We start from the raw sequence: 15118 nt of genomic DNA, 5'->3' as shown, positions 1-15118 counted from the left end.
ATCCACTAATTGTGGAGTTGTGAACTGATCCAATCATTCTGGAGAGCAATTTGCAACCATGCCCAAAGGGCTATCAAACTGTCCATATCCTTTGATCCATCTACTGGGCTGGTATCCTAAAGAGGTAATGAAGGAGAGAAAGGGACCCACATGTGCAAAAATGTTTGTGGCAGCTCTTTTTGTAGTGTCAAGAAATTTGAAACTGAGTTGGAGAATGGCTAAATAAGTTATGGTATATGAATGTTATGGAATATTATTGTTCTATAAGAAATGATCAGCAGGATGATTTCAGAGAGAACTGGAGAGACTTACATGAACTGGTGCTATGAATCAGGACATCATTGTACATGGCAACAATAAGATTATACGACGATCAATTCTAATGGAAGTGGCTCTTTTCAACAACGAGATGATTGAGGCCAGTTCTAACGGGCTTGTGATGAAGACAGGTAGAGGAGTGTAAGAACTGAGTATGGATCACAGCATAGCATTTTCACTTTTTGTTGTTGCTTTCATTTTGTTTTCTTTCTCATTTTTTTCCCTTTTTGATTTGATTTTTCTTGTGCAGCATGATGATTGTAGAAATATGTATAGAAGAATTGCACATATATTGGATTACTTGCTATTTAGGAGAGGGAGATGTGGAAAGGGATAAATATTCGGAACACAAGGTTTTACAAGAGTCAATGTTAAAAAATTATCCATGGACATGCTTTTTTAAAATAAAAAGCTTTAATAAAATAAAAAAATTTAAAAAGAGCAATAGTATTCCATGTATTCCAATAATTACATGTCACAATTTATTCAATCATTCCCTAATTGATAGGAATTCTCTCAAATTCCAATAATTTGCCCTAAGAAAATAACTGTTATAAATATTTTTGTACATATAAGTCCTTTTCCTTTTTAATCTCTTTTGGGATAAAGAATTTGTAATGGTTTTGCTAAGTCAAAGGATAGGCATGATTTTATAACCCTTTAGAATGGATCAGTTAACAACCCTACCAACAGTGCATTTTCCCCACATTTCCTATGATATTTGTCATTTTCCTTTTCTGTCCTATTAGCTAATCTAGTAGGTATGAGGTGGTACCTCAGAATTATTTTAATATGCACTTCTTTAGAGCATTTTTTCATATGGCTATAGTTAGCTTTGATTATTTTATCTGAAAACTTCATATCGTTTGATCATTTATCAATTGGAGGTATCTTTTTAAATGACTGTTCTCTATATGAACCCTTTATTTGAGAAACTTGCTTCAAAATTCTTCACACTTATTATTGCTAATTGCATTTCCTTCCATCCCCTTTCTCTACCCTTGTTTATTCTATTCTCTCTCTCTCTCCTTGCATTCTATCCATCCCCAGTCTTGCTTCTGACTGTTTCCTCCCTACCCTCCCTTCTAACATCCCCATCTCCTTTCCTCCTACTGAACTGTAGGGTAAGATAAAATATTTTTACACCCAATTGAGTGTGTATGTTCTCTTTTTAAGCCAATTTAAATGAGAGTAAGGTTAATTTACTCCTTTTTATCTAGTCCCTTTTCCTTCTCTTCATTCTAAAAATTTTTTCTTGTCTCTTTTATGGAAGATAATTTACCCCATTTTACCTCTTCCTTTCCCTTTCTTTCAGCATATTCCTCTCACACCTCAATTTTATTTTTTAAGATATTATTTCTTCACATCCAATTCACACCTATGTCCTGTCTATATGTATTTCTTCTAGCTAACCTAATAATGATAAAATTCTTATGAGTTATAAGTATCATCTTTCCATGATGGAATATAAACAGTTTAATCTTATTAAATCCCTTATAATTTCTCTGTTTATCTTTTTATGCCTCTCTAGAGATTTGAAAGTCAAGTTTTTCTGTTCAGCTCTGGTCTGTTCATCAAGAATGCTTGAAAATCCTTTATTTCATTGAATATCCATTTTTTCAAGTTGAGTTTTTTAAAGGATATGTTTGATTGTGTCAACTCCCCAACCTACCATTCCTGCTCAGTGAACTCCAATGGCTTCTTATTATTTCCAAGATCAAATATAAATCCTTTTATTTGGCATTTAAAAATCTTTATGTTTGATTTCTTTCTATCTTTCAAGTCTTCTTTATTCTCCTCCTCATGTTCTACAATCCACCATTGCTAGCCTACTTTTAGTTTCTCAAACACTACACTTCATCTTACATCACATCTAACTGTCCCCCATGACTGGAATGGTCTGCCCTTTCACCTCTACTTTTTAGTTTCCCTGCCTTCTTTAAATACTCCATTTGAGTTCTCCTCACAGAAGATATTTTTCTCTTTCCCTTCTAATCCCATCCCCACTTGCTAATGCTTTCTTCATTCACAGAACCTTTCATTGTCTCCTTATATTTCTTGTAACAAACAACAATAATATACCTTGTATATTCCTAGTTATTTACATGTTGTCTCTCCTATTACAAAGTAAATTCATTGAAGGCAGGGATTTTTTCCTATCTTCAGCACTAGGGCAGCTAGGTGGTGCAGTGGATAGAGTGTTAGGACAGGTGTCAGGAAGACTCATCTTAGGGATTCAAATATAGCCTCAGATACTTATTAGTTGTTTGACCCTGGGCAAGTCACCTAATCTTTGGGGAGAAGGAAATATCAAAACACTGCAATATCTTTGCAAAAAAAAAAAAAAAACCCACCCAGATGGAATAGTTGGACACAACTTATAAAAAGGACTGAACAATAACAACAAAAAAAATACACTAAAGTATTGTTCTAAGAATTTTGTAAATATTATCTAACACATCTTCAGCACATAGTAGGTGCTTAATAAATACATACTGACTGACTACATCATGCTGTTTTTCTTTTACTAGGATTCTAGTCAAAACAAAGTCAAACTGGGACTTTAGGAATTTCATTCTGTCAATCTAAAATACCCTGTCAAGTTTCAGCTTGATATTCTTTATTTCTCGCATAGTTGTATTTTTAGTATCTTCATCACCCTACCTCTCCTCCCCCCAAAAAAGAAACCCACCAAAAATAATTATACTTTACCTAGGAAGACCATATATTTCAAAAGTGAATTTTTTATGTCTTTGACAGTTAAAGATAAAAACACCTAACAAATTGGGCGTTTGCTGCTTTCCCAATTTGCAAAACGACATAGCAGTAATAAATTTCCATAAAATCTGAAGAGGCCCCTACCTGTGTGACCTTAAGCAAGTCACTTAACCCCAACTGCCTTAGCAAAAAAAAAAAAATAATAATAATAATAAATGAAAAAGCTGGGCGCATGATTTGGGCAAATTAGGAGATCAAGGGATAATTTACCTATCAGATCCATGGAGAAGGGGCAATTTATTATCAAAGAACTAGAGAACTTTATGAAAGGGAAAATAGACAACTTTGATTACATTAAATTTAGAAGTTTTTGCATAAACAAAACTTCCCTTTTAATCTTGTTTGGACAGAAAATGTTACTTGCATCCAGAAGAACTATGGAGATTGAATGTAAATCAACACATGCTATATTCACTTTTTTCTGTTTTTTTTTTTCTCCTATGGTTTTTTCCCTTTGCTTTGCTTTTTTCTTCCCAACATGGTTCATAAAGAAATGTGTATTAAAAATAAACAAATTTCAAATAAAGAAGAGAAAAAAATTGAAGAAGCCCTTAGTTATACAGGTCCACAGACATAGAGAACATTGCCATCATTAGATAAAAAGTGCTCAAACCTCAGACAGATTACTTATTTGCTGTTTACAAATATGTTTTCTCCATTCACCAGTGTGACTCACAGTCTAATAGAGGAGACAACATGCTAACAACTATGTGCAAACAAGTTACATCATGGTAAAAATGAAACAGAGAAAAAACAAAAAAACTGAGAGATTGGGAAAAGGTTTTCTGTAGAAAATGACAATGTAAGTGGGACTTGAAGAAAGGAAGCCAGGAAAGCCAAAAATGAGGAAGAAGTCTTGGGAGATGGCCAGTGAAAATGCCTAGTACCAAGAAATGGAATTTGAGGAACAATAAGATCATTGTCACCGGATTGAAGAGTATGTGATAAAGTATACTGTATAAGAATGCTGGAAAGATAGGTTTGATAGGAGACAAGGGATATTATTGAGGAATTAGAATGTAAAACAGAGAGGATTTTATACTTAAACCTGGAGGTGAGAGGGAATGACCAGAGTTTATTGAGTAGAAGGGAGTGATATCAGATCTGTGCTTTTAGCAAAATCACTTTGGTGGCTGAATAGATGCTGAACTGGAGTGAGGAGAGATTTCTGGGAGACAGATCAATCAGCAGGCCATTGCAGTAATCCTAATATGAGGAGATAAGGGCCTTTGTTACTAATCTGCTTATCTGTATACACCAGTGGCTTTTCCAAATCAACGAAATATTTGCACTTTGCATGTTGAATCCATTTGCAATTTCATTAGTACATATGACATGATTCTAACTTGAATAACTCATATATTTCAGTAAATTAATTGATACAAGATCACTTGATCACAGATTTAGAACTGGGTGGTACATTAAAAGTTATGTAATCCCACCCCCTCCCTATTATAGATGAAGAAATTGGGACCCAAAGAGAATAACTTGGGATCTTAGTATCATAGATTTGGATCTAGAAGGGGCCTCATCTAGTCTATGTAGTCAATGGGATTTGTCCTTATATTTCTCATTTTAGTAACACAACATGCACTTTGGAAACACCTTAGCCCTTCAAGAATAGGCATAGTCAACAATTTGATTTTTAATTTTCATTGAGTGTTTCAAGACTGAAATCCAAAGTCACTCAAATATTACTTAAGAATGTCATGGATTACCTTTTTCTTGGATATTTATCTCAGCACATAGCTTTTTCTTTTCTTAAAAAAAAATTAAAGCTTTTTATTTACAAAACATATGCATGGATAATTTTTCAACATTGACCCTTGCAAAACCTTCTGTTCTAAATTTTCCTCTCCTTCCCCCAACCCCTTCCTCTAGATGGAAGATAGTCCAATATATGTTAAATGTTACAATATATATTAAATCCAATTTATGTACATATATTTGTATAGGTATCTTGCTACACACAAAAAAAAAAATCAGATCAAGAAGGAAAAAAAACTGAGAAAGAAAACAAAATGCAAGCAAACAACAACAGAAAGAATGAAAGTGCAACATTGTGGTTTACACTTAGTTCTCACAGTGCTGTCTCTGGGATAGATGGCTCTCTTCATCATTGAACAATTGGAACTGGTTTGAATCATCTTATTGTTGAAGAGAGCCATGTCCATTGGAATTGTCATGTAATCTTGTTGCCACAGCACATGATTTTTCAAGATGCAGAAAAAGATTCTATGAGAGCAAAGCTTACTTTGAAACCTATTTGAAACTACTGAGTTTATACCAAGTTCTAACAAGTCTCAATAGTGTAAGTTGTGGTGATTAGCTATTCAAATATGTTCAGTTCTCTGTGACCTATGCACCATAGTATACCAGTATAGCTCATGTGGTTTGTCATTTCTTTCTCAAATGGATTAAAGCAAACAGGAGATAGGTGACTTGCCCAGGGTCACACAGCTGGTGTTTGAGGCTGGAGTTGAACTCAGTTCTTAACTCCAAGCCAGGTTCTTTTATCCACTGAACCACCTAGTGGCCTCAACAATGTAAAATCAACCAAAATTTCTCTGGAATTTTCCTATCTTAATGGAATGTAAGCTTACATGGAGTTTACAATTGGTGAAACATAAGTTCTGTGAGGTCAGAGACTGCTTTTTGTATTTGGTTTTTGTATCTGTAATGCCTAGCAAAAAGACTTACTCATTCATAATAAGCACTTAATAAATACAATTGAATTGGTGATTATTGTTGTTATTCAACCATGTCTAACTCCTCATAAGCTTTGGGGTTTTTTGGCAAAGATACTGGAATGGTGTGCCATTTCCTTTTCCAGTTGATTTTAAAGATGAGGAACTGATGCAAACATGGTAAAGTGATTTGCTCAGGGTCAGACATCTGGTATATAAGGCTGGAGTTGAATACAGGAAGAGAAATCTAGCCTTCTATCCATTGTTTACCTAGCTGCCCAGGATCAAAGATACTCAAACTTGTCTTTCTTGTGAGCCATCCATCCACCCCTAATCTTCTATAACTCTCACTAGCTGTCATTCCTTGAATAACTAGCTATATCCTTTGAATTAATACTGATATCTATGAATATTTCCCCATTTTCTCCACTTCTTCAAAGTCAGAGTTGATTTTTGGCAACCAGTTTTTTGCTATATGTTCACTGCTGTGATTTCTATCCTGAAGTTGGACTACTGAATTGGGAGAAAGAAAATGAACTGTAGCCCTAGTTCTGCTACTTAATGACAATGTGGTCTTTAGCATGTCATCAATCTTTTGAATCTGAAAAATGAGAGGTTTGGACTATATGACCTTTAAAGTCCCTCCAAGCTCTAGATCTCTGATTTCAGTTGAAGAGAAACTATTCAAGGCAATTGCATACTTGGAAGTCAGTCATGAAGACATTATCTGGATAATGGTAAACATCAGGATATTATGAAGAAATGACCCTTCTCTTTATAAAGATAGAAACTTTTCTATTATGATATATTTAGTATCAACCGAGGAAATTGGGAAAGTAGGTAAAGCTAATGACTAGGCCTGGTAAGTGGATCTGATGGTTATCAGTCATTCTATGTCTGCAAATAGAGTAAGAGTTAAAGCATACCTCACAGAACTCTTAATCTAGTTGTCAGAATCTGAGCGGAAGAACAGAGACAATGAAGAAGAATTGGAAAGAAAAGTGATGGTGGTTCTCAGTGATATATAGAGAATTATGTGCAAGGAAGACTTAGGGCTTAAAACAGGATCAACACAAAGATGGCAGGTAGGTGGTACAGTGGATAGAGCACTAGGCTTAGAATCTTATTGAGTAGAAATCCAGCATCAGACCCTTACTAAGTATGTGACTCTGGGTAGGTCATTTAACCCTATTTGCTTCAGTTTTTTCATCTCTAAAATGATTTAGAGAAGAAAATGGCAAACCACTTCAGTATCTTTGCCAAGAAAATCACAAACAAGGTCATAGTCAGATATGACTGAAATAACAATAACAATAAAATTTATAAACTGATAATTGGCAAAGACACTATTATATATTTAAGTTTTCTTTTCACTGAACCACTCCTATGATTTCCTAATGTCTTAATTGAAACCTCCCTATAAGAATTCTAGTCATCTAAAGCATTGGAAATCACTTTTTAAAATGTTTCTCCAAGTGCTATATTTGTAACCTTGATCAAACTCTCACCTGCAGTAGTAGTGGCGACCAAATTTGGCCCAGTGATCTCGAACAATTTCCTCCACACTCTGTTTTCGGGATGCAATGATTGAAAGCCAGACCAAGACTGCCCAAAGTCCATCTTTTTCACGAAGATGATCAGAACCTAAGAAGAAAAAAATACTCTACTTAGAGCTAATCTTTATAAAAGCAAACTTTAAACACAATCAGAAGTCTATCTTAGAATTTTTTGTTTGATTTTTAATGAAAATAATTGGCTATATCTTTTGAAGTATACTGATATCCATGAGTATATATTTGTATTTCTATAAAAGCAAAAGCACTTGCATTTCAAATAAAGTGCACATGCCTGTACATGTCGATATATATAAATATATACAAAGTGACTTGATATTTCCAATCTGTAATGAATGAAATAAAAGAGCTAAGATAAAATGCATATGCATAGTAATGTCATTCATGTATTGAGACAAAATCTTACTGTACAAATGATGAAGTGAATAGCCATTAGTTTTATTTCACTATTGGGCCACTACATTTTTTAAAATACTTTCCTGATAGCAAACCTAAATGGTAGATAGTATAAATATTATTCATTCTATTTAACAAAAGAGAAAACAAACTAAGAGTACCTAAGTACCCTTTTTAGTATCCCACAGTAAATAAAGGAGGCATGATTGAATGGTGATGTTTTGAACCAGGAAGTTATGAGTCACTATTTTTCAGAGAATGAAACTTTGGGGATTAAGATACCAATCATCAAAAATGGGCAAGTCTTTGAATACTCTCAGACTCTAATTAGTCCTAACACAGTGAAAGAGTAGAGAGAAGAGAGATTTTTTAAAAGAAAGGAAAAAGAAAAGGGAAGGGAATGAAAGGGTAGGGAAGGAAGAAAAGAAAAAAAGAAAAAGGAGGAAGGAAGGAAGGAAGAAAGGAAAGAAGGAAGGAAAGAAGGAAGGAAAGAAGGAAGGAAGAGAAAGAGGGAGAGAGGGAAGGAAGGAGGGAAAGAAGGAAGGAAGGAAAGAAAGAAGAAGAGAAGGAAGGAAAGAACAGAGGGAAGGAGGGAGGGAGAGAGGAAGGAAAGGAAGAAAGAGGGTAGTAAAAAAAAATACTTGAATCTTCCTCACTGATGCTGTGCTGAAAGATTCTCTTTTCTACCTAGTTGCAATTCTGCTTCTTCTTATTGTATATCTACCATGTCATTGTTGTTGACTCAGGGCATTTTAGTAGCAAGATATAAAAGCACCTACATGTCTGAGAGGCAGACACTAGCCAAGGTAGTTTAATTCAAAAGGAAAATGAATTACCTGTCCTGCTTTTGCCAATGCTCATGAATAGGCAGTTGATGAAATATCTGATCAGTGCTCATGGTTGCCTCTTTAAATTGGACCCTCAGCATTACTCATCATACCTCATCTAACAAACTCTTTGCACTGCTACAAAAATGGAAGTCATTTGGAAGGCATTGGTACAGCTCCATGATTAGCTGCCAAAAACAATAAGGCTGGGAAACACTGCCCAATAGGACCACTTCAAAACCTTTTCTCCTTTTATAGCTGAAAAATTACGTTTATTTACTGGCTATAGCAAAATACTCTCTTGTCTTAAGATATGAGCTTTGTTTCTTAAATAATAATAACTTTCAGCTGGATTACATTACCTAGAAATCTAAACATTAGTGGGCATTAAACTTCTATGATAAGACATCATAATTTAGCATCAGAGAGATATGAAATGCTTTTAACTATTTCAAAATAACACTCCAATCATTTGTAGCCTAGTAAACAACCTAGTAAATTTTCTCTTGGCTTAGATTTTCCCTTGTAAGAGTTAAAGATTTGCCAAGTTTCACAAAGAATCAAGTGAAAAAAAAATAACCTAGTCTAATCTAATTATGGGATTAAAGTTGGTCTGAACTACAAGGAAACTACATAGATCTTTTCTTTGGAAGATTTTGGTGTGCTTTTGAGAAAAGGGAAAAAAACAACCTTTCTTAAATGTCTATATGAGGTTGTTGAACCATATTCTTGCTTCACTGATGAATAACCTAAGCCAAAAAGCCGGAATTTGAAGCTTCAAACAACTTGCAGTCATATAGGGAAACTGGTGCTTGGAAACATTAAATTTAATTTGTAAAAATTCTAGTTGAAATCCTCAAGCAGTCAGTTCCTCTTGTGAGCACATCTTAGATTTACATCTACTGATATCTCCAGATCATAGATATTTTTTGTATTCACTACTATCTAGTTATACTGCAAGCCCACTAAGCTGGTGAAAAAGCTAACTTTTGGTTTGGGCACTTCCTATATCTTAATTCATGTGCCTGAGAAGGAAAAGAGAGAGTGACAAGAAGGCAAATTATCACTGAGCTCTGAGATACTTTCCCATCTAAATTCTAGATCTTATGATACAAGGTAAAATAAGCAGAACTAAGAGAACAACGTTGACAATGACCAGAATTCAGATGAGTGCAGATATTCAAGCAAGGCAGTAATTCATTGAATAGGTGATGCCAAATACCAGTTAATGAAATATGAATTCCTTCCCCTCAGTCAGGAGGCAGTGGGCCACAAGTAGGGAATGAAGCATGTGATATTACATTTAGCCAATGTGTCATTTTGCTTTGTTTAACTTTGTTTTTTTTTTTTTTGTTACAAGAAAAGTTTTATGGTGGGTGGAGGTATAAATTGGATAGTACTATATTGTTTTTTTAAAAAGGTATCAGCACATTGTTGGTGGAGCTGTGAACGGATGCAACCATTCTGGAGAGCAATCTGAAAAGCTCAAAAAAAAGGGTCTGCAAACTGTGCATACTCTTTGACCCAGGAGTGTTTCTACTGGGCCTATGTCCCAAAAAGATCTTAAAGGAGGGAAAGTGTTGGAACCCTTACAAAGTGTTAACTCTAATGAGTTAATGAGAGACAATAATTATCTAATTTAGCAAATTCTCTAACTCACTAATGTATTTAAGTAGGCATTGGAGTTCACAAGTATGAGAGATTCACAAAATTAACTCTGTAACTTTGTGAATTCACACCTCCCTTAATCCCTCTCTCGGAGGAGGAGACAGCCTTTTACACGGAACATAAAAAAAGCTTCAGTGAGTCAGTCAGAGTCAGTTGGAAACATTGCCAGGAATTGGAGAGGAGCACTCTGGGAGGAGCCATAAGCCCACTCTTGGAGGTGGAGTCAGATTCATTCCATTTTCCACCTTTGTGCTGGCTGGAGGCTGAAAGACAAACCTTTGGATTTTGGAAACATTCGGAGGGAGCTCTTGGGACCAAGCAGAGAGATAGGCCACCAAGAAAACTAAGGGGGCTATTTTGGAGGAAGCATTAAAAGATCTGAACTTTTAACACCTGGCTGCATTTGGAGTGATTATTTACTTTTAACTGAAACTAAGGCTGCCTTCAGAAAACCTCCCCAAGAAACCTGCTCCCAGAGAACCATTATATTTTAAAGAAGAGAACACCACAGGAAAGGGTCCAACATGTGCAAATACATTTGTGGCAGCCCTTTTTGTAGTGGCAAGAAACTGGAAACTGAATTGGATGCCCATCAATTGGAGAATGGCTAAATAAGTTATAATATATAAATGGAATATTATTGTTCTGTAAGAAACGACCAGCCAGATAATTTCAAAGAAATCTTACACAATTGATGCTAAGTGAAATGAGCAGAACCAGGAGATCATCATACACTGCAACAATAAGAATATCCGATGATCAATTCTGATGGATGTGACTCTCTTCAACAATGAGATGACTCAAACCAATTCCAATCGTTCAGTAATGAAGAGAGCCATCTACACCCACAGAGAGGACTGTGGGAACTGTGTGGACCACAACATAGCATTCTCTTTCTGTTGTTATTTGCTCACATTTTGTTTTCTTTCTCACTTTTTTTTTTCCTTCTTGATCCTATTTTTCTTGTGCAGCAAGATAACTGTATAAATAGTATACATATATTGGATTTAACATATATTTTAACATATTTAACATATATTGGACTACCTGCCATTTAGGGAAGAGGGTGGGGGGAAGGAGGTGATAATTTGGAACAGAAGGCTTTGCAAGGGTCAATGTTGAAAAATTACCCATACATATGTTTTATAAATAAAAAAACTTTAATTATAAAAAGGTATCAGCAAAACTTTTTTAAAGACAGGGATATAGAATCAATCAATAAATAAACATATATTAAGTGACTAAGGTATAAAAAAGAGGCAAAATGTAGTTTAATTCAATAAAAATTTATTAAGCACCTACTGTGTGCTAAGTAGTAGGGATGCAAAAGAAGGAAAAAGACAGTATTTGCCTTCAAGGAGCTTACAGTCTAATGGAGGAAACAACATGGAAACAAATGTGTGTGTGTGCATATATATATTATATAATTATGTATACATATAATAATTATATAATATATATATATACATATATACATAATATATATATATATACATACACACATACACATATATAAAGCAAGTTATAAATAGAATAAAAAAGAAATAATTAACAGATGCTGGAATCAAAAGGTGTTGGGAAAGGCTTCCTTTTAGTTTTTTAATTGTTTAATTAAGTTTTAATTAAGTAACTAAATAAATTAGTTATTTATTTTACATTATTTCATTTAAAGAAAACTCTGGAGATCAGAAAAAAAGAGGAATACTTATTCTTTTAGAGGATGAAACCGAAGCCCAAGAAAATTAATTTTCTTCCTCCATTGAGGAAGTTGAATGAGGGAGTTGAACTAAAAATATTTTAAAAGTCTTACATAGTAATATCATATGCACAATAAGGAAGAGAGAGGGGGGAAAGAGGGGAAAAGGGAGAGAGAAAAGAGAGAGAAAGAAAGGGGAGAGAAAGGCAGGAAGAAGAAGAAAAGAGGAAACAAAGAGAGAAAATGAGAGAGGGGGAGGGGAAGAGAGAGAGAGAGAGAGAGAGAGAGAGAGAGAGAGAGAGAGATAAAGAGAAGAACTCCTTGCAACATGTACAGCAATAATGGGATTAAAAGGCAGAAAAAACCTTGGCTTTTAAGTCAGGGGACTTGGGTTCAAATTCTCCCTCTGATCCATCTGAGTGAATGTTCTTATGTATGTGAGGCTCTCTCTGTCTCTCTCTCTCTCTCTGTGTCTCCCTGTCTCTGTCTTTGTATGTCTCTCTTCTTTGTCTGTCTCTCTCTTTCTCTGTCTTTGTATTTCCCTGTATGTCTCTCTCTCTGTCTCTGACTCTGCTCTCTACTCTGACTGTCTCTCATTGTTTGTCTCTGTGTCTCCCTTTATATCTGTCTCTCTCTTTCTCCTGTGTCTCTCATTGTCTCTCTGTGTTTCTCCTTCCTCTCTCTCTCTGACTCCAATCAAAAACATCAGATCAAAGATCTGAAAAATCAAAAAACATTAAGCTGAGAAATATTAAATAATAGTCCAAATAGGTAAGAGGTCTCCATTGTTTTGCATTTTCTTATGCTCATAACTGCCTAATAACTATAGCTATTAAAATGCCATTCCTGCACATGTAGTTTTAAAACCTACCTCACTGATGATTATCAGTGAAGTAGTTATATCTCTATGTAGTTATATCTCTGAACCTGTATCACTGATGATATAATTTTCTGAAACTTTCATAGCACAGATTACTGATTTCTTTTTTGTCCTACTGTTGATTGAATACTAAACTAAGAAAAAGGTTGTAAAGAAAACTGATTCGTATTCTTAAAACTGGTTTTGTTCCTGCATGTCTCTCTAGACTTTTCTGCCACCACCAATACCCTTCTCACCTTGGAAAAAGACTCTGTCCTTACAATTTTCTCACTCTGGAAGATACCTTCATCCCTGTGGTCCTATCCTCTGAGTGGTGAATTCCTCCTGAAACCCCATTTTGAGCAAATGCCCAAGCCAGTCAAGTTCATTCCTTTCCCTAACATATTCTGGACTCTCTAGAGTGACTTCTCCATCCTCTCTCCTTTTAATTTCTTTTATGAGCTATCTTCCTTCATTAGAATGTAAGCTTCTCAAGGGCAGGAACTCATTTTGTTTTTGTTTCTATTTATATTCCCAGCACTTAGTATAATGGCTGACAAATAGTGACAAATAAATGTTTTATAAACTAAAGGTCCATGAAAAAATATCTTAGAATGGTGAACATAAATAACCTTCCTGTGTGGAAGAAAATTCTTGGAGAAGATTACTATGAACTAGGGTCCTTCTTTTTTGTTCGAATTTGGTGGTGAAGGAAACTCTTAACTCGAGCTGGATGCCGCTGGCCTTCCTTCCTCAGGAAGTGATTCATTCTGTAATCAACCACAGGAACATGACTTCACCTAACCTTTTTGCCTAAATAACTTGTGAAGATTTTGACTAATTGTGCTGATGTAGAAAAATCATTCAAAGATGGTCACTCAGCAGAAGTTTCTAGCAAGTTTTTCCATCTGATAAGATAGGAAACATGAATTAATAGCACATGACTTAAATTGTGCTTTATATGAAGCCAGTAAGAATCAGCTATTTTCTCTAAATTAGATGATTACAAACATAAAATTACATCCAGAGAAGTGGAAAGAGGACTGAGTCAGAAGTCACAAGACTCAAGTTCTACTCCAAGCTCATTCTTCAGTTAGTTAGAGGTGCTTGACTCTTTTGCATAGTATTTCTGGGCCTCAGTTTCCTATAAAATGAAAGGATTGGATCAGATTATCTCTCAGATTTCTTTCAGCTTTATAATCTTATGAATTCTATCAAAAAATATTTTAAAGTTATGAAACAGACTGATCAAAATTTAGTAGCCCCATGAATGAACAAGAGGATTTCAAGGCCATACACATAGCAAAGAATCTCTTCTATGCTCTCCCCCTTAAATGTTTATGTAGCTTTGGATTGAAGATCTCCATTGATGGAGAGTCATTTACTTCCTGAGATAACCCATTCTACTTTCTAGTGACTAACTGTTAAAAATACTAAGTTGAAATCTTATTCAATGAAACTTTCACAATTACTTTGCTCTCAGGAGCCCAAAGAGTCAAATCAAATTGCTCTTCCATATGACAGTCTTTCATATTCTTTAAAATACTTACATTCCCTTAAAGTTTTCCATATTAAACATACCAATTTCCTTTTGATCATATTTCAGATTGCTTTCCCTTCACCTTCTTGATACACCTCTGATTCTCTCCAGGCTATCAATGTCCTTCTTAAAATATGGTAGTTCCAAATGAATGAAAAGCATTTATTAAGCACTTCCTAAAGCTCAGACACTGCTCAAAGCATAGGAAATATAAATCCAAAAGTGAGATATTCCTTGAATTCGAAGAGCTTACATTCTATGATATTTTCAACAAAATATTATGTGCAAACTGATTATTTTATAATCTACTGCAAGAGCTTAGGATAAGGGGCACATTTGAAGAAAAACTGTAGGCTCAACTATACCCCCTGCATTCCTAATAACATTCATGCTTAATAAAATTACCTCTCTCTTTGCAACTTTCAAATTAGAACTATATTTCTATCTATATATGTATGCATATACATAAACATGTATATACATATATGCATATATACAGATGCATATACATATATATATATATGCATACACACCACACACAAATATGTGTATATATGCATAGAACAGCCAAGTGACATAGTGCTAGACCTGGAATCAGGAAGACTATCTTCCTGAGTTTCAAACCTGGCTTCAAATACTTACTAGCTGTGTGATTCTGGCCAATTCACTTAATCTTGTTTACCTCAGTTTCCTCAACTATAAAATGAGCTAGAGAAGAAAATAGCAAACTACTCCAGTATCTTTGTCAAGAAAGCCCCAAATGGGGTGGCAAAGA

At 34.8% G+C, this 15118-nt stretch overlaps 1 protein-coding gene across 1 annotated transcript in view; it reads right to left on the bottom strand.

Annotated features, from left to right (window-relative positions):
- PGM5 (phosphoglucomutase 5) overlaps window positions 1-15118 on the bottom strand; it is a 286144-nt gene that overhangs the window by 87105 nt on the left and 183921 nt on the right. Inside the window, exon 8 of the mRNA XM_051961710.1 lies at window positions 7292-7427. Coding sequence (XP_051817670.1) covers window positions 7292-7427 — 136 coding nt within the window. The remainder of the gene's footprint in view (window positions 1-7291; window positions 7428-15118) is intronic.

This window comes from Antechinus flavipes, chromosome 1 (genome assembly GCF_016432865.1).
Source record: "Antechinus flavipes isolate AdamAnt ecotype Samford, QLD, Australia chromosome 1, AdamAnt_v2, whole genome shotgun sequence".
NCBI lineage: Eukaryota > Metazoa > Chordata > Mammalia > Dasyuromorphia > Dasyuridae > Antechinus > Antechinus flavipes.
This window is presented reverse-complemented; position numbering and strand designations above follow the sequence as displayed.